The 22995-nt window shown below is 38.8% G+C and overlaps 1 protein-coding gene across 2 annotated transcripts; it reads left to right on the forward strand.

Annotated features, from left to right (window-relative positions):
* The first annotated feature begins 10084 nt into the window (after window positions 1-10084).
* On the forward strand, window positions 10085-22538 carry il2rb (interleukin 2 receptor, beta). 2 transcript variants are annotated; one of them, XM_081381653.1, is made up of 11 exons: window positions 10193-10312; window positions 11480-11530; window positions 12621-12711; window positions 13467-13578; window positions 13670-13739; window positions 13823-13910; window positions 17399-17532; window positions 17698-17920; window positions 18026-18122; window positions 18340-18424; window positions 21127-22538. In XM_081381653.1, exons 3-11 carry the CDS (start codon window positions 12633-12635, stop codon window positions 21817-21819), a joined length of 1581 nt encoding a protein of 526 aa, XP_081237779.1. In that variant the 5' UTR covers window positions 10193-10312; window positions 11480-11530; window positions 12621-12632; the 3' UTR covers window positions 21820-22538. The 2 variants fall into 2 exon arrangements, with proteins under 2 accessions (XP_081237778.1, XP_081237779.1); XM_081381652.1 differs by lacking the exon at window positions 11480-11530 and having other exon boundaries at window positions 10085-10312.
* The last annotated feature ends 457 nt before the right edge of the window (window positions 22539-22995 follow it).

A 22995-nucleotide genomic window follows, 5' to 3' on the forward strand; every position in this document is an offset into this window, starting at 1 on the left:
TTAGCTAAGGTCCGCTCTTGCTTCAGTTGCTTGACTGTTTTCCCAAGAGTTTCCTTTGCCATGGTGAAGAGTTTCCAGTCAATTCTTCCTTTGCGTCGACAGCTTGAATTCAGGCCTTTGATCCTTGTTCTCACTGCCACGCTGGTTATCAACTGTCAAGTTTTGTGTGTTTTCTGATTGACCACAGCTCTGCCCAAACTTGAAAACTGCTTTATCTCTGATGAACGCAAAGGACAACTCAAATCTGTTCACTTTATGATTTTTTATTTTCTTAAAGATGGTTTGATAGATTTGGGATGAAACAGAATAGGTTGATAACCTTTAAGATACACAAACAAAACATGAATTAGTTACAAATAAATCTCAATAACACTTTCTCAAAGTAATAATACAAAAATGGTACTGAATTCTCAAACCAAACAAAGTAATTTAGATCTCTAAACCTAGGATCTCTAATAGTTAATAATTAAACAATACACATGATCCCATAATTAAATGTATAATAATTAAACAATACACATGCTTAGAGTAATGTTACTTCTGTTAAGTTCTACGTTCACATAATAAAGTCTGCACTATTTAATTTAAATTGCACGTTACAACCAAGTCATATACTCACAATTCACAAAAAGTCATATACTGTAGAAGCATGAACTCAACACATTCAAATACATTTAATCCTACCAGTTGCGTCTTTGGATGATCAGGAGCTGTGGTCACAGTATCTTTCTTCAGGAACAGATGAGAGAGCCAACAGAGCTGTTACCAAACATTTTAATGCCATGCACTCCCCGTGGGTGCGCAGGTAAATATGGGGTGTTTCTCAATATGCGTTCTTCAGCGATCTTGCGTCCTTGTGTTCTCGTTTTACGTCATCATAACCGTCGAAGTTCAGACCCAATTCTCAAGAACGCAAGTACAGAGGACGTATGAAAGAACCCGGATGTGTTCTTGATACAGAGGATGCATCGAATGCAGACTTGAGCTAGTACTCGCCTCGTGTCCCAGAAGTCATTGCGGCCGGTTCCGAGTTCGTTCTTCCAAGGAAGCTTGGCAAGACCGATCTCCACGAGAACACAAGTCCGTTCTCTGCGTTCTTGGAATTGAGAAACAACCGGTCCCAAGAGCACTTCCTAGAAGTTGGTTCCACCAACTCTGGTTGCATAGTTGCCCCCTGCAGTTTGGGAGTGCTCAGTACAACTTGTCCATGAATTGACACAACACTGCTCTTATCCATGCTAGGCTGCATGGATGCACAGGGAGTTATTGCCCAGAACAGAACCATACCGCCAGTCCTAATTGTCTGCTAATTGTCAATCGTATTTGACGGTAGTGGTCCTGACAGGAATGTATTTCGGGAGAAACTGATGAATTCACGTGCTGTAAATCCGACTGACAGGACTCTCTGAACTGCAGTGTAAACTACGATGTCTTCGCCCATGTCACGTTATAGATCAAGATAATTTATAAAGGTTTTTAAATGACAAAACACACTCACTTACAAGTATTTGAGAATTGGAATATCAGATAGTTGATGACATGTTAAGCAAGTTTGTGAATATTTTGAATAAAAAAGGGAAAACTAAATAAAAGCTATACATCTGCCATACAATGTTATTGTGGCTGCGGTGTGTCACGTGACAAGCATGATGCGTCGCCATGGAAACAATAAGGGGAAACGTTCTAAAATAATGGTCGCCTGGAAAAAAATGGAAAAAAAAACTCACTCTGGGGGGTCAGTTAGAATATTTTAAATGTACGTGGGTTGATAAATAAATATTTTAAATGAAAGGGTTAAATTGCTATTGGCTCAATTTCAGATATTTTGATCTATAAGATACCACAAGTTTTGATGATGTGCATCAATGTATCAAAACGAGCCTGAGAGCGAGATCTTGAATCGACTAAATGCCTTCATAATCTGCATGGTTGGCGTTTGACTCCGATTGGATGAATTGATTTTCAATCGGAAACAGTACTGAAGAATCGTTTGAGATATATGCAGATAATATGTTTAAACATTATTAAAGGGAGTACTCTGGAATTGAAGTTGTTGTCTGCAACAACAGAGTTCTCTTTGAATTACTAATTAGAAATGCAGGATTGCATGTACAGCAGCAATTGCTCCTGTGTGTTGTCTCTCCAACACAAAATACATTTAAATGTATTAAACATTGAGTCACAGACAAATGCATTGCAAGATAGTTGTGTTAAGTTGTCATGAAAATCCTCAAACTGCAGGAGAATTCCAAAAGCAACACTGTGTCAAGCTGAACAGATTCTGGCCATTCAGATGAAATGTGCTGGTCACTGGGCAGAGGCAGACCTCCCCCGTTTCCTGAGAGACCGACAATTAGCCTCTAATGGCACAAACCAGTACTCTGCAAATAACAAAAGCTTGACTGCATGTAACACACCAAGCCAACGTAAAAGAGTTAGCAGCGACGACTAGTCGGCTTATGTTATTATGAAAATATTCGTGCATTCGAATGCTCAGGTAAGATGATAAAAAACAGCCTTCTGTCTGAACCTTCTTGACTTTGTTCGCTTTCATCATTTTCCTTCCCAATGACTCGTTCACTAAGCTGAACAGCCAATAAGAGTTCTCTCCGACACCAATTAAACATGCTGAATCGATCCACAAAACCAGACAGCGTCCAACTAGAGCCAGCGGTGTGGAACACTGTCGACTTGGTATGTCCTGGCCTTTACTGAGTTAACAACATAAGTCATCCAAGGCCTCCAGCCATTAAGGTCATTTGTTAGTGGGCTAGCAGCCCAATAGCAAATAGTTAATTAGTTTAACATCTAAAATCATCAATCCTGTTTTCAGTTTCAAATTTGTAATTGTTTTCATATAGAACACAATATAGTTGTCTGTTTTACAACATGTAAACATACGCCAATTGAGTTTATTTCTTTAAAAAAAACGTAGTCTAGAGATTGAAGATGCAACATGCAAACTAGACCATGGGCCAGATTTACTAACAGCTTGTGCCAACGCAAACCCTCTTTTGGTGTTAAAACTACTGTCAGGATTTACTAAAGACAAGCAGTGAAAAATTAGTGCTGAAAAGGCATGGACGTAGTCCATCAAACAACTGTGGTGAGTTGGATCAGTCAGCAAACAAGGTGAGTCATGTCATCTCCTGTTATTGTCACTTGCACTGCCTGCCACATGTATAGTATAGCCTTTTCTGTCAGCGGTGAAGGGGATGGATTTTTGGCTGGCCCACTCCACATAATGTCACGAAGCCCCCTCGAGGAACCTCCCTGGACAACTGTGCACGTGTGGCAGCGTTGAGTCCGACATGCAGGAATGTGCACAGGCAGTTGTCCGGGAAAATGGGGTGAAAACCGAACAAAAACACTGAATGCAAAAACAAAAAAGAAAATCTTATACACACTCAACTTTATTTGGTCCTGTCACGGGTGGTTGCAGGCATACAGACGATGACGATGAATAAAGTTACAACAAAGTTACTAAGGGCCCTTTCACACCTACCATGTTTGGTCCGGATTTTCGGACTTTTCAGTTTGGTCCGAATCAAAATTACAGGTGTGAAACCTCCCCCGGACCACGGTCCGGACCAAACAGACTAAATTTGGTCCGACGAAAAGAGGTAGTCTCGGTCCGGATCATATGGCGCTTTTCCATTACCAGTACCAGCTCAACTCGTCTCGGCTCGCCTCGCTTTTCGCTCAGTTTTCCATTGCAGATAGTACCTCCACAATAGTACCTGGTCATCGTAGCGACGCCGCAGGAAACTGCCGTGACTTAATCTTTTACGCGACACACACCCGCTAACCACACATACAGGAAAATGGAGGAAATCGAGTGTATGCTGTTTTTGGATGTTTTTGTTTTTGCTGTTTTTTATTCAGGATACTCCCTCTGGCGCGTGCAATGATGACGCAGTGAATAGTGACGATTCTCTCTGACCAATCAGCAGTCTGCCGTGTTTTCACGTCACATTTTAGTATCGCCTCAGCTCGCTCAGAACCTCGCCGGAGGTGATACGAAAAAAAGTACCTGGAAGCATGTACAGGTACAACTTTTACACAGTGGAAAACCAAACAAAGGCGGGTCGAGTCGAGGCGAGCTGGTACTGTTTAGTGGAAAAGCACACACACACACACACACTTGTCCTGCGTCCTGCCGGCGACGATAAAATGTTCGCACAACGAGGACGTTCATTTGGCGAATTTGAACTAGCGTCGAGTATAGTTGGTGCTGCAGGGAGTAATGCCATAATAATAAAAGTATAGTGGCAACGATATGCGTCTGTTCATTCATTCTTGTCCAAGTTAACCGCCGAATTGACAACACGCTGACGTCAGACGCACGTCCGTTTACAAACCAATCAATGTCAAGATGTAGCCCACATAGATGATGACGACAGGACGTAATGTAAAGTTCTTTAGTGCTCTCGCATAATTGCAATGTGAAACCAAACCAAAACTAACCAACAATGTATCAAAACATGACCTTTCGTTCAGACCTTGGTGCGGACTTTCAGGTGTGAAAACGCCCTAACACAAAGTAGCCTATACCACAGGACAGGCAGTAGCAACACACACTAGCTATACATAGACGACACTGGACCCTGAACTGAAACAGAACTGAACATACAGGTGGTGATAAAAATGATTTTGTTAATACAGGAAAAAAAAAAAACAATGTAATTTACATGAAAAAGTTAGTTCAGGCAAGAATTGAAAAAAAACGAAGTAAATTCTATATTAGTAGGCCTACTCAATTCAAGCACGTCAACATTAAAAAACTAAGTAAATTTACTCAACTTTTCTGATACTGGTGTTCCCATCATGCACTAGGCCTTGAATAATTAATGAGGTTGATTTTTCACTGTTTTCCAGCTGTATTTACACTGTTTTATCATTGATTTTGTTTGGTAGGATTAGTAACTTGCCATTTTAAAATGACACATTCAAACGCAAAAACGATCCATCAAATGTTACCGTCATTTTGTATTGTCTACCAAGTATTGAGGTCTCTGCGTTCACATCACATAATTTTTAATAAGTAGATATGGTCTATTGTCTTAATTTTGTAGATGTTTCTAAGTAAAGCATGTACTTTAAAAGTGTGGTTTAATTCAATGTTATATTGTTCGAGTGATATTTCTCAGCTTTTTTACTAGCCAAGTTAAAATGGCTTATTTTCTTTGTTACTTTCACAAGTTTACTTAATTCCATTCCATATGTGAAAATATGTGTGCAAAACTTGCCAAAGAGAAATTAAGTAAATTTTACTTATTGTTTTTTTTTTCAGTGTGATGGTGACTAATTAATGCACAGATGAACATAACCCCAGACATGAAATGTGATTTGTAACATAATTTTTTTTTTAATTTTAAACAAATGTAATATCACTCAATTTTTTAATGTTTTTACTCTACATTGGTGCAGTGTTTGGGGGATTTAAGGTATTTTTTAAATTTATTAAAAATTATTATTATTATTATTATTATTTTAATGTACAATTCACTTCAAAAAGATCTGCATTCCATTCATGGAGATAAAACAGACAATGTGCCATGGTTTGTAGAGCATTGTGCTTGCAACTCAAGATCATGGGTTTGATTCTGCATGGACTGATGTATACCTTGAATGCAATGCACATCACTTTGGATAAAAGAGTCTGCCAAAAGTATCATTATATTGTAATGGATTGAATAGCAGTTTAAGCATTTTTGTATTAAAACAGATGACAGATATAGACAACATTAAAGACATTTGGCGAGGTGTTGTGGGGAAAGTTTCTGTGACTGATGTCTTTTTGTTTTTCTGTAAGATGTGGTATGAACGTAACGTAAAACTGACAGTCTCACTTGCGTGGTTTGATCTTAAAAACCACTGAAACCTGTTTTTTTTCCCCTCTCCGGTTGTGATGGCTTGTTCTTTTCATGTACAGCTTCCTGAAAATCCGGTGTCAAAGAGGCATTGCGCATTATTAAGGCAACACTTTCTTAAGAAGAGGTTTTTAAACACCCACTCAGCACAAAAACAGTAGGCTACAGTACACTTTTGAAATTAAAAGAAAATAAATCGTATGGAGTATATTTGTGTTTGTGAAATCTCTACACACACGTTTTTCCCTGTTTTATCTGTGTATCTTTCAGTAAACACCGCAACTCGTATCAGATTTCAGATACAAAAAAGTATTCACTATCACCACAGACTTTTTTTTTTTCTATCTCGATAGTTGTTGAACCACAGGTTGTTTATACCGCTCTTTCTGTGGTTTGTACAACTCAGAATCCAGAACTGATTCACGTGTTTGCAGCACATGTCAAGTGAACAAATTCTACGGTGAAAAATGTAGGTTGTTCGTATGACAAGTGATTGCTGAAATGTTTCACAAATCTGACAAATGTCTTGTAATGAGGCTGTTTGCGCTAATATTTGTCAGGAATTTAATTCATTTTAGTTAAATTTGGTGGGTACGTATATATATTACGTAAGATCTGTGCTCTATTGCATAATATTTTCCTCTATTTGTGGTCTTCCTGCAAAGGAACACCTTCATTACACCTTGATACATGTTGCATGTTGATTTAACAAATGGCACCTCAGCCTTTTAAATCATGAGGTTGTGTGTTTTTTTTAAATATAATATTCAACATTTTTCATAATCAAAAACTTATTACTAACTAAACTTCTTATTAAGTCTCTCTTGTATTATTTTAAAGCCCGGTTTCTCTAAAACTGTTTAGAATCTTAAGTTCACAATAGTAAACAATAAGTAGCCTATCAAAAGTTGAACAGAAATGAACAGAATTGTAATCCAATCCATTGTTGGGAATCTAAATGAATTTAAGTCTGTTTTCTTTTTCAGCAGTTTGAGCTGTTTTAATATTTGTAATATTTAATAAAGTTGTAATATTTACTATTTTAATTTATTTTACTCTAATTAATTGTATAACTGTATCATTTATCTCTTTTAATTCCTTTTATATATGTTTTAATTTCCCCTGCTTTTATTTTGTGACTATTTTCTGTGCAAAGCAATTGCTATAGTGTGATTATTAAAATCCCTTCATATGTAAAGCTTTTGAATAACTGTTTTAATTTTTCTTGCTTTTATTTTGTGATTATTTTTATTCCACCTCTATGTAAAGCTCTTTGAATTGCCATAGTGTATGACGTGTGGTATATAAATAAACTTGCCTTGCCTCGCCTAATAATAACAAGTCTTTAAAAATGCAATATCTAAACCAGCAACAGAAATCAGACCTTTCTAAAATCCTAATCTCAGCCATAAACAAATCTGGCACATTTTGTTGTGCAGACTATTTTGTGGGCAAAAAGATTCATTTTTGATCATATTTGAACATATCTCATTCAAGCAAATCACAGTATATTTATGTAAAATGTATTTTAAAATAAGCAGCTTCTATTTTTAAATAATTCCTTTGGTGGGGAAAGAAATGTGAGATTTGTTTTGTTCCACAAAGTCAAATTCTTGAAAAAAATTTTTTTAATTTGTTATTTTATTTTATTTTATTTTATTTTATTTTATTTTATTTTATTTTATTTTATTTTATTTTATTTTATTTTATTTTATTTTATTTTATTTTACAGGAATATTCCAGGTTACATAAGTGAAGCTCTTGGTTGTGTCATGATTTCAGGAAATAGTTTGTGAGAGATTCATAGAGTTGTTAACAAATAATTTTTTTTTATTTTTTTTAAAAAAAAAGTGAATACTTATGCACTCTCAAGAGACATATTTCATTTTTGCATAAATTAGATACAAGCAGTTTTTCTGTGGTAATGGACAGGATGATATGCTGTCGAAGTGTGTGGTTTTCTATTGTATTGAACATGTCGTATATTCCTTTCATTTTCATTCTTGATCTTTTTTTAAATTCTGTTATGCCATTAAACATGAACAGTTATTTATTTAGCAGACACGTTTATCCTGCAGAACCAGTCATTTCAAGTGACTCTACAAGACAATTACAAGTTATTTGTCAAGAGCCAACACTATTTGATCGCTAATGCAGAACAGAAAGGGGAAAAAAATGTTGTTGCTGCTGTAATATTTAACAACGATATTGTGTTAGCATCACCTGTATAAACACTTTGTGAAAGCTAATATGCTCTATTTCAGATAATGGTTTGTTGTGTAGATTTAAAATTAGTTAATTCACTCTCAGAAAAAAAGGTACAAAAGCTGTCACTGGGACAGTACCCTTCAAAACCCTTCTAATATGTACCATTTAGGTACTAATATGTACACATTTGGTACCAATATGTACCTTTGAGGGACTTAAATGCACTCTTTAGGTACAAAGGTGTAGCCTACCTTTTGAAAAGGTACCGCCACAGTGACAGCTTTTGTACCTTTTTTTCTGAGTGTTTAGTTATCACAAACTAACAATGAACTGTTTTTTTTACAGCATCTGTAATATCTTGCCAGTTCACAATGCATTAACAGATGTAGCTAAAAATCTATTCATATAACAAGATTAATAAATGCTGTAAATGTATTTTTTACTATATGTAATGTGTTTTTTTGTTGTTAACTAATGTTAATATATAGAGTTAAAAAAGTGGTACTCAGATGATAATCTCCTATTGGTATATTATGTTGATTCTTTTCCGCTGCAAGAAGCTGTAAAACGCAACATTGATTTGGTTTATTTTGGGTATTGCTGGTCAAGTTACAAAGTGCTTTGAATGTAGGTTGTAGTTTCTACCCACATATTTGTACATACACTCTAAACCCCTACTTAAGACCCCTAAAACACCGTCTCCTTGCGGTCTTGCAATCCGAGGCTGTTTTCTTGTTTTGCATGAGTGTCAATCCCTCCCCCTTCCCTTCACCGAGACAACTGACCTTTACCAGAGCAGCGTGTTACGCATCTTGTTTGCTCACCTCACACTTTGAGTTCCTGTTCTGATGCTGCACCAAATGTCAATTGTTCTAAGTTAGTTTTGAGTAGCCTACTTTCTTAAACTTTGCGTTCTCACTTGAATTATCATAGTACAACTGTCAACTGCTTACCATACCAAACTGTTAACAAAAACAAACCCTGAGGTTGTGCATGAAGCTGTGGGTTTGTAAGAGCGGCTGAGCTTTTGGAGAATCATTGTTGTTCTTTCTGCTTTTATTCATGATGCGAAAATATAAACAATGACCTCATGTGTATTATGATGTCATCACACAATCGGTTCATCTATTCCAGATAAATGTGCAGTCACCAACTGTAGGATGAGTGCCTGCCAGGGAAATCGTTTGCCCTCCAATTCACGATTGCATGAATTCTTATTGAAATGACAGAAAGACTTTTGCCAAGCAATGGTAAATGTGACAACACATTAAATGGATTGTTGAACTCTCCGTTTAAACCATTTGTAGCCTGAGAAATTAGCTCTGACGAGGACACTGATAATAGTGTAAAACATCTGCTCAAACTGAACCCTTCCAGCTCTGAAAGTTAAAATGCTTTATTTAAGGAGAGTTTTATATCATTTGTCGGTGCATGTGGATTCCTGCATGCATGCATGCATGTGATTGTTTATATGCATGTTTTCTGAGTGTGTGTGTGTGTGTGTGTGTGTGTGTGTGTGTGTGTGTGTGTGTGTGTGTGTGTGTGTGTGTGTGTGTGTGTGTGTGTGTGTGTGTGTGTGTGTAGTTTGTGGGTATAAAAAGTTTGTCTGAAACAGGATGTGGTCCTCATCAAACTTTTATGCTCAGAGCACCGCTCAGGCGGTGTGTCGAGCCCAGCGTGGGGCCCAGGTGGCTAATATTCACTCTTATCAAAAGCCAAGAAATTCACATTTTCCTGGCCTCTCCAATAACTTGTAATAATCTTGCTCTATAAATCAAAGTTCAGACTATCACAAAATTGTGTATACTAAGACACAACCATAAAATATATAAACAATACATTCTAAACAATAAGAAAAGACCATCCTTGCATCAAAGAAAGACTGAGAGGAAATTATTTCTCTTCGGGCCCTCTGACCTCTTGATTTAGCTTTGTAAACATGTCAGCAAACATTGTGGTTAGTCATACATCGAGCAGGGAGGAAGAAGATGCAATTGCAGAGCGAGAGAGAGAGAGAGAGAGAGAGAGAGAGAGAGAGAGAGAGAGAGGAAGGAGTAGAGTGATAGAGAAAGAGAGATCCTCCTGACAGATGGAGGTAAAAGGGGAGGGGCAGAGAGAGCAAGAGCGGTAAAGAGAGGAGGATGAAGAGTAGGTGGTCAGGTAGACAGACAGACCTCAGCATCCATGTTGCCTGTGCAGACAGCTGTTTGACAGTCAGCTGAAGGCAAAGGGTAAGTATTACACTTGCGATATTAAATGACTGCTGGGTTGAGCAATGATGCATTGTATATCAAACAACAACTGAGCTGATTTGACTGATTTGACAGCGATTGACCCTAAAATGTTTTTGAACACTTAAGCCGCTATAAAAATCTTTCAGCAAAACTTTTCACAAGAAGAAATTTGTTAGGTTTTACAATAGTTATACTGTTGAAAACTAAGCGTATTGTGACTTTATGTCGATGTGAATCAGTCTGGAAGATGTGCACCAGTAAAAACTGAATTCATTCACTAAAACTCCCCCTCGCAAACTGACACAAAAAGTGAGTAGAAAGATAGTTCTGAGAAAAGATGTAGAATATTTTTTTTTAGCAGATGCCACTTGTTTAGTGTCTGGATGCTTGGGGTCATTGTATGGGTTGATTATTAGTCACCACTTATTGGTAAATAAATTGATAAATACTCGTTATGCATTGGTGAATAAACTTTTTTAGTTAATTTACCAATGCAAAGTACAAGTTAGTTCCTATTAAACTCTATGTGCTCTTAAGAATAACCCAAGAAGTTTGGAAGCGTTTTGTGAAACCGAGAGTATATGCACGATCACTCAGATCAGTAGTTGAGGTTGAAACCCGTGTGTCAAATAAACTGCTATCCGAATTACTCAGCGCTCACTTTTAAATGTGTTCAAGTGAAACCGCACCGTCAGTGATTGCTGTAGAGTGTCCTGTCACTGTTTGATTTTACTTTTACAGGCAAGGCATCTTCTGGGCTATCAGTCTACAAGTGCGCCTTTTACAAGAAGTCACCTTACGGTTACAGCTGAGGGTTTTTGTTGCTGTCTGTGGGTGTCGTTTTGTAGTGTTAGTGGAAATTGCCTGTATACAGTTTGACCACCCACTCACAAAGAGGGGTGCGCTGTTGACAATGGCCCACTCAGCAAAAGAGTCAAAGTTAGCTTGCGTCATATATGCGCACCTAAAGAATTTTGCAATGGAATTCAGTATATGCGTGCTTTGCAGTTTACCGTTTTCTTTGGGCAACATCCTGTCAGGTAAAAAGCCACAGCGATGCCATTTAAAAGTGAAAGTCTGAATTTTAAAAATTAAAGCTCCTCTGGCTAACTGGCTGTTTGCATTTTTGTGCACAAATGTAAAAATAAATATTTATCGTTCTAGACATTTTTGAACAAAAGAAGGAAAGTCATACAAGTTTGGAAAGATGTGAGGGTGAGTAAATGACGATAGAATTGTCATCTTTAAGCGAACTATCCTTTTAAGGTTTAAAAATTAAGCTATGGTGCATCAGCTTCCTGAAGAGTGGAGTGCTTTGAAAGTGATTGGACATATGATTTTTATATTTAATCATTTAGCAGATGCTTTTATCCAAAGCGACTTACAAATGAGGAGAAAAATAGGAACAATGAAATTTGGAAGCAACCAAATAGGGCAACAATATGCAAGTGCTGTGACAAGTCCCAGTTAGTCAAGTACAGTACACGTAGCATATATATATATATATAGAATAGAAATAGTTAGTGCTAGTTTAACTTTCATTGATGCATTGATTGGATAATTATTTCGGGTCCGACTTTGAACCCAGAACCTCTGTGTTACCATCCCAGTTCAGCGTGACTAAACTTAGTTCTTCTTCCTAGGAGCAATATTGTGTGCATTTGTGTCACACTTTCAGCCACAGGTAAAAAACCAGCTTTGCGGTTGCGCTCTTAGTCAAATCTCCATAGCGACAGTTTGTGACCTCATAGCAGTTTACCGAGTTTATTAACAGATTACCATAGATCATATCATCTGATTACCACACAGATATCACCATAGATATTAATATTTAGACAACAGAATGGGACAACCACAGTAGTAGCACTGCATTGAGTCCAAGTTTTAACCTTATATAAATGACTTTAGGAAGCCAGATTGTGAGTTAATATGCTTATGGAATGATGAAATGATGGATGAAATGGATGAAACATTGAGTGTTGCTACTTTTGCGGAATGTTAATTTTGAAGTGTTTGATGAGTCAAAACTGAGAACTGCTTTGCAGAATGTCCAAGCTTATCGTGTCCATACAATAAAAAGTGAATGGTGATGGAAGATTTTATTTTGATCTATTCTGAATACAAACAATCTATTTGCTTCAGAAGACTTGGAGTATAACATATATGGGCTACTTTGGTGTCATTTTTGAGCTTGACAGTTTTGTCCCCATACACTTTCAATGTTTAGAACGTTGTTTAGAGTAAAATATTGTTTTATACTAAAGACGTTTTTTTTTAAAAATTATGTTTTATATGTGTGTTTCAGATCCAAGTAGTGATGAAGGATTACTGGTATACTCCTTTCTTCATCTTCATCATAGTTTATGGAATTGGCCAGTCCAATAACATACAAACAGGTAGGCCTACCTTACAAACGCAGAACATTTCCCTAACATTATATTTGCTTCCCGTTTGTTTTTTTTGTTTTTTTACAATCATAAAATAATGTTCTCAGAACGTTGCAGGGAGGTTTTTTGAGACAACCTTAAAATAACTAACAGAATGTTCTTTCCCTAATTAATTTTTTTTATTTTTAAGGGAAGGAACAAACAATCATTCTATATCTTTAAAGAAAGCTTTCCTAACTAAACAAATTTAAAAAGGTGTGTTTCAGTAATGTTCAGATAACATTCTGGCAGCCAAATAATGTTAGTTGGGTATATTTATGCTAATAATTTTCTTAAAGGGATAGTTCACCCAAAAATGTAAATTCTGTCAATAATTACTCACCTTCATGTAGTTCCAAAACTGTAAGACTTTTGTTCATCTTCGGAACACAAATGATTATATTTTTGATGCAATCTGAGAGATTTCTGTCACATGGATTACTTTCATGATGTCTTTACTACCTTTCCGGGGCTTGGAAGTGGTAGTTGCGTAAGCTGTCAATGGAAGGACAGAAATCTCTCGGATTTCATCAAAAACATCTTCATTTGTGTTCTGAAGAATCTTCAAGAGTCTTACGGGTTTGTAACGACATGAGGGCGAGTGACAGAATTTTTATTTTTGGGTGACCTATCCCATTAACTTTACAAGTATTGAAAGACAAAATAAATGTTTACTTGTTTTCTATCCACTTATAACATTTGTCTTCTGGTTTGACCAAAAACAGAAGATCTTTCATGTGTTAGTGACTACTTGACAAAGATTTCTTGTGTATGGCGAAGCTCTACAAATTACTCCGGCCAGCGATGTGAGCTTGTGGGGGACAAAGACGACAAAAGGTTTGTAAATTTCAGTTTCACGTCTCAGACAAATTTAACATTGATAAAAAAAACTTTCTCAAATTCGAATCAAATTTGAACTTGTGTGTAGATGTGAGCTGGTGCCACTAAGCAATCAATCACATTCTACCAGAGGTTGTTTTATAACCTACGAAAAAAAAGTGAGTAGAAATAGATCTTTCAATTAAGTTAAGTTAAATGGATTGTCTTCTTACGTTCCCCTCTCTCTCTCTCTCAAACACAGCATTTTTTTTTCCTTAACAAAATCTGGTTGAGTGTAACCTGTAATGGATCTGTCAGAACTAATCTGAATTTCCGCCCTGGCCGACACAGTAAGTGGATTAATTCTGCTATTAGTGATATGTTTAAAATGGCAGGTTAATGTAAAAAACAAATACAGAATGACTGAAATTAGAGAATAGCAGGAGTAATTGTAAGAGTAAAAAAAAAAAATGCTTGGAAGACGATTTTGCAATTTAAATGAGCAAAACATTGTCATCACAGTACGAAATAAGTATTTTGATAAGGGCATTTAAAAAATTGGTGAAGACATGGTTGAAGGGATAGTTGACCCAAATATTAAAAAGTCTGTCATCACTTACTCACCCTCACCCTCAATCATACAGGTTCCAAACCTCTATGATTTTCTTTCTTCTGCTGAACACAAAAGAAGATATTTTAAAGAGTGTTGGTAATCAGACAGTTGATGGGGCCCATTAACTTCTATAGTAGGAAAAGAAGTTACAAACTCTGGTTACAAATATCTTCTTTTGTTTTCAGTAGGAGAAAAAAAAAACTCATACAGGTTTGGAACAAATTGAGGGTAAGTAAATAATGACAATTTTCATTTCTGGGTGAACTATGCCTTTAAGGTTTTTGTTGTTGTTGTTTTAATAAAAACGTCTAGTTTACAAATTTAACCCCCGTTCCCTGAGTAAGGGAATGGAGATGTTACGTCGGACTGACTTCATTGGATCCCGCCTGGGAGCCCAATCACCTCCAAGTGGTAAAAGAACAAGCCAATGAACACTGGCCAGTGAGATTTGCATGCCGAGTCACCCCCACCAGGACATACGGGTATAAATAGGGCCGGCATTACTCACTTTATTCATGTTTTGCTGAGGAGCCGAGACAGGATCCCGGCCATTTAGCGGTGGTTCAGGGCTGTGGCAGGGGGGACGTAACGTCTCCGTTCCCTCCTTCAGAGAGCAGGAGTTACATTAGTAACCTAAATATTCCCATTCAGTCAGTCATGTTCAATGTTACAATTGACTGACGTCATGGGGTCCCTATGGAAAATGCCGTAGCCTCTGATCTGTGTTAAGAGTGTTGGAGATGTAGATGCTGGCAAGCTACGGCATGCCATCTTGGCAACTGCTCTCACAATGTCGTAACCTACCCAGCTCCCCATGTAAGCCAGAGGAGGTACTCCCCCATACCGAAGGGAATAGAAGAGACATGGTTTACACTGAGGACGGTCAAAGCCGCTTTTCCTACCTCAGGGAAGAGTGCTTCGGAACTCAATTCTCATAATTTTTCAGCCATGACCATTATGCTGGGGAACTGTGCGCTATCCCAAAGGAGGGGAATGCTACGGAGCCCACAACCTGCCTGAAGGGAGATAATGTTTGGAAGTACACATAAGGACTGACCCGAGGGGCAGTTCTACATATGGAAGATCTCTGCGGTAGGCCCTACCTAGCCAGGGAGGCACTGCTACCGGCGCAGAGACAGGACAGAGGAGAACCGCCCAGGGAAAGACACGGGTTTACCAACAGGGAAAACGAGTTGAGTGAGCTCTCACCCCCAGGTGGCACGACTCGCCTTGGGACTGGTACGCCAAGGCGATGACATCCACAATCCAATGGGCCAACCTCTGTTTGGAGACAGCCTTTCCCTTCTGCTGACCTGCAGACAAATAGCTGCTCTGAGCTTCTGAAGCTCTGCGTGTGGTCCATATAAACACACGTGAACGGGACACAGCAATGCGAGGGCTGGGTCTGCTTCCTCCGGGGGCAGTTCTTGCAAGTTCACCACCTGGTCCCAAAAGGCAGTGGTGGGAACTTTGGGCATGTATCCAGGCCGGGGTCTGAGGATGGGTTGAGACAGGGCCGGACCGAACTCATGGATCACTGATCGAAAAGGCCTGCATGTCCCCCACCCTCTTGAAGGAAATGAGTGCGATCAGGAATACTATCTTTAAAGATAGGATTTTAAGCTCAAAATTGTACACTACGGTCAATGTGTTGTCCATCCGGACCAGTTCATACTTGTCATGCAGCAATAGTCGGAATCGGCACATGGGCAAGGAGTACTGCAAGCAACTTGCGGCAGTTGATATGCCACTGCAGTCGAGGTCCTGTCCAGTAGCCCGAGGCAGCATGCCCATTGCACGCGGCACCCCAGCCCGTGGTTGAGGCATCTGTTGTGACAACAACATGCCTGGACACTGGTTATAGGGGCACTCCAGCCCATAGAAAGGCAAGGTCCAACCATGGGCTGAATGTTTGGCGACAGCTCTGTGTGATGGTCACACGGAGTATGCCATGGCACCTCCGCCTGAAGAGGTCTCATATGCATCAGTCCGAGCAGTGTGACCGAGGCTGCAGATGCCAAATACCCCAGGAGCCTCTGAAATTGTTTCAGTTGAACCGCTGTTTTCTACCTGAATGTATTCAGGCAGTTCAGCACCAACCACGCACGCTCGCTGGAGAGACTCGCTGTCATACTGACGGAGTTCAACTCCACACCGAGAAAAGTTGAGGATGCGAATGCCCACCTCCCTCAGTGGGGGAGGGGACCTTCCGCAACTTTGGTAAAGACACGGGGAGACAGGCACAGCCCAAAGGGGAGGACCTTGTACTGATATGCTCGACCCTCGAACGCAAAGGGAAGAAACGGTCTGTGTCGAGGTAAAATTAAAAATTGGTAAAATGCATTCTTCAGGTCGATTGCTGCAAACCAATCCTGGGAGCGAATGCACATGAGCTTGTGACGGGAGCTTGTGAAGGGCCCGATTCAAGACACGCAGATCCAAGATTGGCCGTAACCCCCCGCTCTTCTTGGGTACTATGAAGTACGGACTGTAAAATGCTGACTTCATCTAGGCTGGAGGGACAGGCTCTATTGCGTCCTTCGCCAGGAGGACTGCAATCTCCGCATGCAGTACAGGGGAATGTTTGCCTGCACCAAGTTAAACAGGAGGCCGTTGAACCTGGACGGGGGACACGGACGATTCCGCCAGGTGGCGGCACTTTGCGGGCACAACTGAACCACAATTGCACGCCCCACCTGTTGAATGTTCATGTAAGGCTTGGTGGCCCCACCATTGAATGGAGGAGGCAGAAGAACAGAATGCCGGACGTATTTATACCAGTATGTCCGAGTGGGTGTGACTTTGCATGCAAATCTCACTGGCCAATGTTCATTGGCTCATTCTGTTACCACTTGGAGGTGATTGGGCTCCCAGGAGAGACCCCATGATGTCAATCCTTATGCTATATGTAAAATTAAATCTGTCTATTACACACATCCAAACCTTTTGTTTTTTTGGTCATTCAAGCCATAATTAGAGGGTTCAGACACCGCAACACCACAATAATACGCACCCCGATTGCTATGAGATGGGGCTGGGGATGTTGCTTTTTTGTTTACATTTACATTTATGCATTTGTGACTCATCACAGTCAAAGAATACATTTGATCAATTCCTGGATTCCTTGAGAACAATTGAAACGATGATGACTTGACTCTACTTGTTTATCAATGTAACTGTTCTGTTGTTTGTTTTATGTATTTGTTTTCTTTGTTTGAATGACAGTTAAGACACAACCACCAGATGAACCCACTGTAAGCAGGGATAACATAACTTGGAGTAAAGGCAGTAACTTTCCACAAGACATAAAGGAGTATGAATTCCAATTGCAGTTTAAAGCCAAACATACAAGCTGGGAGGTAAGCAAACATTTGTGTTTGATTTGACATTTACCCTAATGAATTAATCAAATAAAATGGCATTCATTTGAACACATCCAAGTCAATTACAAAATTATTTTGAGTGTGTTTTTTTATATATTATTTTTGTGTATGTGTTTTTTATGTGTATATATGATTTTACAGATGGCAAAACATTGGAATATCTCTCATGAAAGTTCCGTGCTGCTGAGCCATCATTTCCTGACTGTAGGAGAAGAGTACCAGGCCAGGGTTCGTGTGAAGCCTGTTGAACCCATAGATGATGGTTACTTTCAGGGGGAATGGAGCCACTGGAGTCCTGCTGTGTCCTGGAGGTCTGACATTGGAAAGCCATTAGTGAAACCAGGGGATGAAGGCTCATCACCAGGTGGTGCCTCTTGCCAGCCTAGTAATATTTTATAATAATATTAGTTTGTGAGCTAAGATCATCATATATTTTATGACAGCAGTTTTCATATTTTTTCTCCATCAGTGACTGATGATATGCGTGTAGTTCTGATCATTGGCTTCCATGTCTTCGTTCTCTCTGTTTTTTCTTTGGTCATCTATAAGATAAAGAAAAGCAACCGGTGAGTATTAGATGTGTATGTGTTTTATCTGTTTGACCTCAATTTTTAAGACGTTCAAGGCCTAGTTTTTTACCCTGTTTGTGTAGAGTGGTGTGTAGGCATCTGTGTGTATGTTTCTAACTACAGTATTTCCATGAAAGTATGTAACTGTTGGTCTTTGTACCTGATATTTGTGTTTGTTTGTGCATCTGTATCAAGCGTTATTATTTCTTTGCAGGTTATTAAAACCAAACCATCAACATGTTCCAGACCCATCCAGATATTTCCAGCCTCTTCACACCATTCACGGTGGAAACTTCCAGGTGAGTTCCGCTGTATCTCCTGCGTAACAGTAGTATTGTGAAATATTATTACAACAATAAACATATATATATAAATATATATATATATATCCATACACAGTTGTGGTCAGAACTATTGGCACCCCTGGTAAATATGATCAAAGATGTCTGTAAAAATAAATCTGCATTGTTTATCCTTTTGATCATTCATTTAAAAAAATCACAAAACTCTAACCTTTCATTGAAGTAAAATAATTGAAAGTGGGGGGAAAATCACATTAAGAAATACATGTTTTTTATGTTTTCTCCAAAAGATGTGGGCCACAATTATTGGCACCCCTAGACCTTTTTATGGGTAAAATATCTCTCAAGTATATTTTCATGAATATTTACATTTATCACACCAGGGTGACTAAACATGAAATTGTCTAGCTATGACTTGTTTGCTTCACAGGAGTATAAACTTCAAATGGGATGAGGTTCTGTGGTCAGATGAAACTAAAAAAATAGATTTTTGGCAGCAAACCCACCAGATTTTTTTTTTTTTTAAATGAAAGATCAAAATGATAAACAATGCGGATTTATGTTTAGTCATCTTTGACCATATATTTACCAGGGGTGCCAATAATTCTGACCACAACTGTATATGTGTGTGTGTGTGTGTGTGTGTGTGTGTGTGCATGTATATATATTTTCATTTTAGTCTCATTCTCATCTAATATATTTTAAAGTGTAATAAATATACCTCAGTCTTCAGTGTCACATGATCCTTCAGATATCTTTCTAATATGCTGATTTGATGCTCAAGAAACATATCAGTGTATAAAACAGTTGTGCTGCTTTATATTTTTTGTGGAAACATAAATTTTTCAGGATTCTTTGATCCTTCTTTGAAAAGAGCAGCATTTATTTGAAATATAAATCTTTCGTAACATTATACGTCTTTACTGTCACTTTTGTTTGATTTAAATGAGGTTTTATTTAACAAAGTTCGGGAGGAGCAGGTTCAGATAATTAACCAAATTATGCACAGCTGGAGATTAATCAGTAATCAACTCAATGACAGAGTATAAATTCACAGCAGACCTATCTCTGTTCATTGAAAGTTTGTCAGCATCCCTCCTCCACCCCATCTCCTCACTTCCAGTTCCATCTACACTTACCAACTGGGGGAGTACTTTGGGTTCGGGCCTAACTCCGAGCTCGGAGCCCTCCCCCTGGACAGCACGCCAAATACGCATAAACTTATTGTATTAATTATATGTAGATGTGAACTCGTGAATGCAACCTTGCTGAATCAAAGTATTAAAATAATCTTACTTGCCCCTTACTCACGGGGATATTGCTGTTTTTACCAGCATTGTGGCAATTCCCTGAATTCACACCATGCAGAAATGTATGAGACTACCAATAACATTATCAGGTTCACACACTTTTCTTCCAATGCAAAATCTTTGCAGTACAAACTCACACACACCCAAGTTTACAGATGTGGCCAAGACCTGCATTTCTTGCAAATGCTTACCAGGGTTCTCAAGTTTTATCAAAAGCTTGGAGTGAGATCACCTGCGGTTAGGGGAGGAGCCCTAATGGAGCCCCGCCCCCACATTTTACCCATTGCTCATATTTAACCAGCACAAATTGAAATTATAACAATTGGTAAATCTGATAAATGTCAGAGCAATTCATCACATCAAATATACTCTTTAATGTTATATTTCAAAATTACAAATATACAAAAATTACAAAAATATAACAAATTGCTCCAAACAGTTTGGAAAAACAAATGTTTTTGCATTTTGAATGTGTCTAGTTGAAATGGTATAATGATTTATTGTGTGGTGGGACATTGTGAACAAATGACATATTGGAGTATTAAGGTATGTGTGTGTGTGTGTGTGTGTGTGTGTGTGTGTGTGTGTGTGTGTGTGTGTGTGTGTGTAGAGTACACACTCCAGCTTATGAAATGTGTTTTGTGTTGTAAGTGTTTGTTGCACATTTTGATGCCTTGATAACAGGGGTAGGGGGCTCCCACTTGAAGCACTGTGGCTCGATGCCAGACATTTAAATATTACCCAGAGCACTCTGCTTTAATACATGTAGCCTTAATGTAACTAGAAAGACTATTAATACAGTATAATATATAAAATTATATAATATTTAAAATAAAATGAAGAAATACATCTCCATTCCTTCCCATACCCACTAACATTTCCCTTAGTTTCAGATAACGTAAGCTAGCCAAACTGAGCCAAAGCTTCTGGCCTGGTTGCAAAGTAGTTGTAGAGTTTTTGAGTGCATCAATAATAATGTATACGATGGGCTATATATGAAATGTTCTAGCCTAAAAATGTTAGACGAGCTTTCTTCCAACTTACCTTCTCCATCACGACGTGTGTTCGGGCTCGCGCGATGTTGTTGGTTACCTAGTAACGAACGTACGGTGGCACAATCTGGCCGAGATACGTGCTGGCGGCAGGAAACCTCACTTTGTGTGCCTGCGCTTCGTATACAACGTTATATATAAAGCTTGCAGGACAACTTGGTTGGCACTGCATTTTCAGCGTGAGAAATACACGGTGTGGCGTGTGAACTGGTTGAATTGCATGTGTCTCACGGCCAATGCGTGAGACTTGAGAACCCTGGCTGCTTACTCATATCTTCCTTCAGCGAGCCAGAAAAACACACACTGACCACATGCATTTCCTCTTTCCTTTCCACAGAATTGGCTGGGCTGTCAAAATTCAGACGGGCCATTTCTTACCCCTCAGTCATGTGACGATATCTCACCTGTAGAAATCTCTGATATTTGGGACCTGTCCTTGTTGGATCCCGACGCTCAGATGTCTACTGCTGCGCTTGTTCACTCCAATCAGATGGACTCTGGACTTGAGAACAGCGGCACCAGCCATGCTTCATCATCTGGTTTCTCTAACATGGGCTACTTCTATAGCAAATCGCTTTCGGGCTCTGTTTACCTCGAATCCTGCCCCGTGTACTTCACCTATCACCCTGAGGAAGGCACAGGCTCCACTCTCTCGTCGCCTGGGTCTTCATATGACTGTTTGCAAACCCCAAGTTACCAGATGGAACAGCCGATGAGCCCGGATTCAGGGTTCGACATACCTGGAGAGCAGAACTGTGATGAAGACCAAGATGCCGCGGCGGAAGGACATGCGCTGGTTTCTTTCATTATGTCACTGCAAGGTTCCCTCGGTGCTGTTCGCCCAGCAGAGAGTTTCGCTCCGGTGCCCATCATCACACCGTGGTCTGAACCTGTGAGGGCACCCAGCTGTAGTTCCACCTCTGAGCGTGCAGAGGGCGCTGTGGTCAGACCCTCCTCCATGATTGAGCCCTGCGGGAGTGGATATTTGACCCTGAAGGAGATGCAGAAATACAGCAACAAATCCATCTGAGCGCAGGTCCAGTCCATCTCTGTCTGTATAGGGGGAGACTGGGGCCTCTGGGTAGGTTTAGTTTTGAAAGTCAGAAAGATACACTACCGTTCAAATGTTTGGGGTTGGAAAGATAAAAAAAAAAGTAAAAAAAGTATTTGAATGTAGTCCCTTATGCTCACCAAGGCTGCATTTATTTGATTAAAACAATAAAGTGAAATTACTTTGTTAAATATTATTAGGAATTAAAAGAACTGTTTTCTATTTGAATATATTTTAAAATGTAAATTATTCCTTTGATGGTAAAGCTGTATTTTCAGCATCATTACTCCAGTCTTCAGTGTCACATGATCCTTCAGAAATCATTCTAATATGATGATTTGATGATCAAGAAACATTTCTGATTAACAGTTGTGCTGCTTAATATTTTAATGGAAACCGTGATGCACTTTTTTTCATAATTCTTCGATGAATAGAAAGTTCAAAAGAACAGCATATATTTGACATAGAAATCTTTTTGTAACATTAAAATTGACTTCACTGTCACTTTTGATCGATTTATTGCATCCTTGCTGAATAAAGATATTCATTTCTTTCCATAAAAACAAAAAGAATCACTGACCCCAAACTTTTGAATGGTAGTGTACCTCAAAGTTTTATTTATATAGCGCCTTTCCAGGGCTCAAGGACGCTTTACAATGAACAAGCAACAATAATGGCAAGGGACAATGACAACATACAAAACAACAGAGTAAAAGTACAGTAAAAGAGAATTAGGTAGATGTCTGCATACAGCAGAAAATATATATATATATATAAAGCTATATAAAACATTTCTACATTTATTATTCAGGAAAAGGATACATTACTTGTAGTTCACTGAACACACTTTGACCTTCTGTGACAACATGCCCCAAGAGCAAGACATATTTTCACACTCTATTGGGGTAAGTTGTCACAAGGGGAACCTAAACAGCTGATTAAAAAGTGTTTCAGTGAAACTGAACTAAACCATTCATAAAAGCCCGTTCACACCAAGAACGATAACTATAAAGATAACTATAACAATATCTTAGCGTCCACACCAGCGGCCAGTTTTTATCGTTCGTCATTGTCGTTTCACTGTGCCGTTGTCGTTACAGTTGTGCTGTGAACTCTGCTATTCTTTTATATTTTTTTTATTATATCGTTATCGCT

This window comes from Scardinius erythrophthalmus (genome assembly GCF_964197995.2).
Source record: "Scardinius erythrophthalmus genome assembly, chromosome: 1".
Lineage (NCBI taxonomy): Eukaryota > Metazoa > Chordata > Actinopteri > Cypriniformes > Leuciscidae > Scardinius > Scardinius erythrophthalmus.

Excerpts from the sequence above, each read along its gene's own strand:
- il2rb (XM_081381652.1), top strand. The coding sequence starts at position 12,633 with ATGAAGGATTACTGGTATACTCCTTTCTTCATCTTCATCATAGTTTAT. Across the intron at positions 13,740-13,822 it reads TTATAACCTACGAAAAAAAA|CATTTTTTTTTCCTTAACAA; the intron begins GTGAGTAGAAAT and ends TCTCAAACACAG. Across the intron at positions 18,425-21,126 it reads TTCACGGTGGAAACTTCCAG|AATTGGCTGGGCTGTCAAAA; the intron begins GTGAGTTCCGCT and ends TCCTTTCCACAG.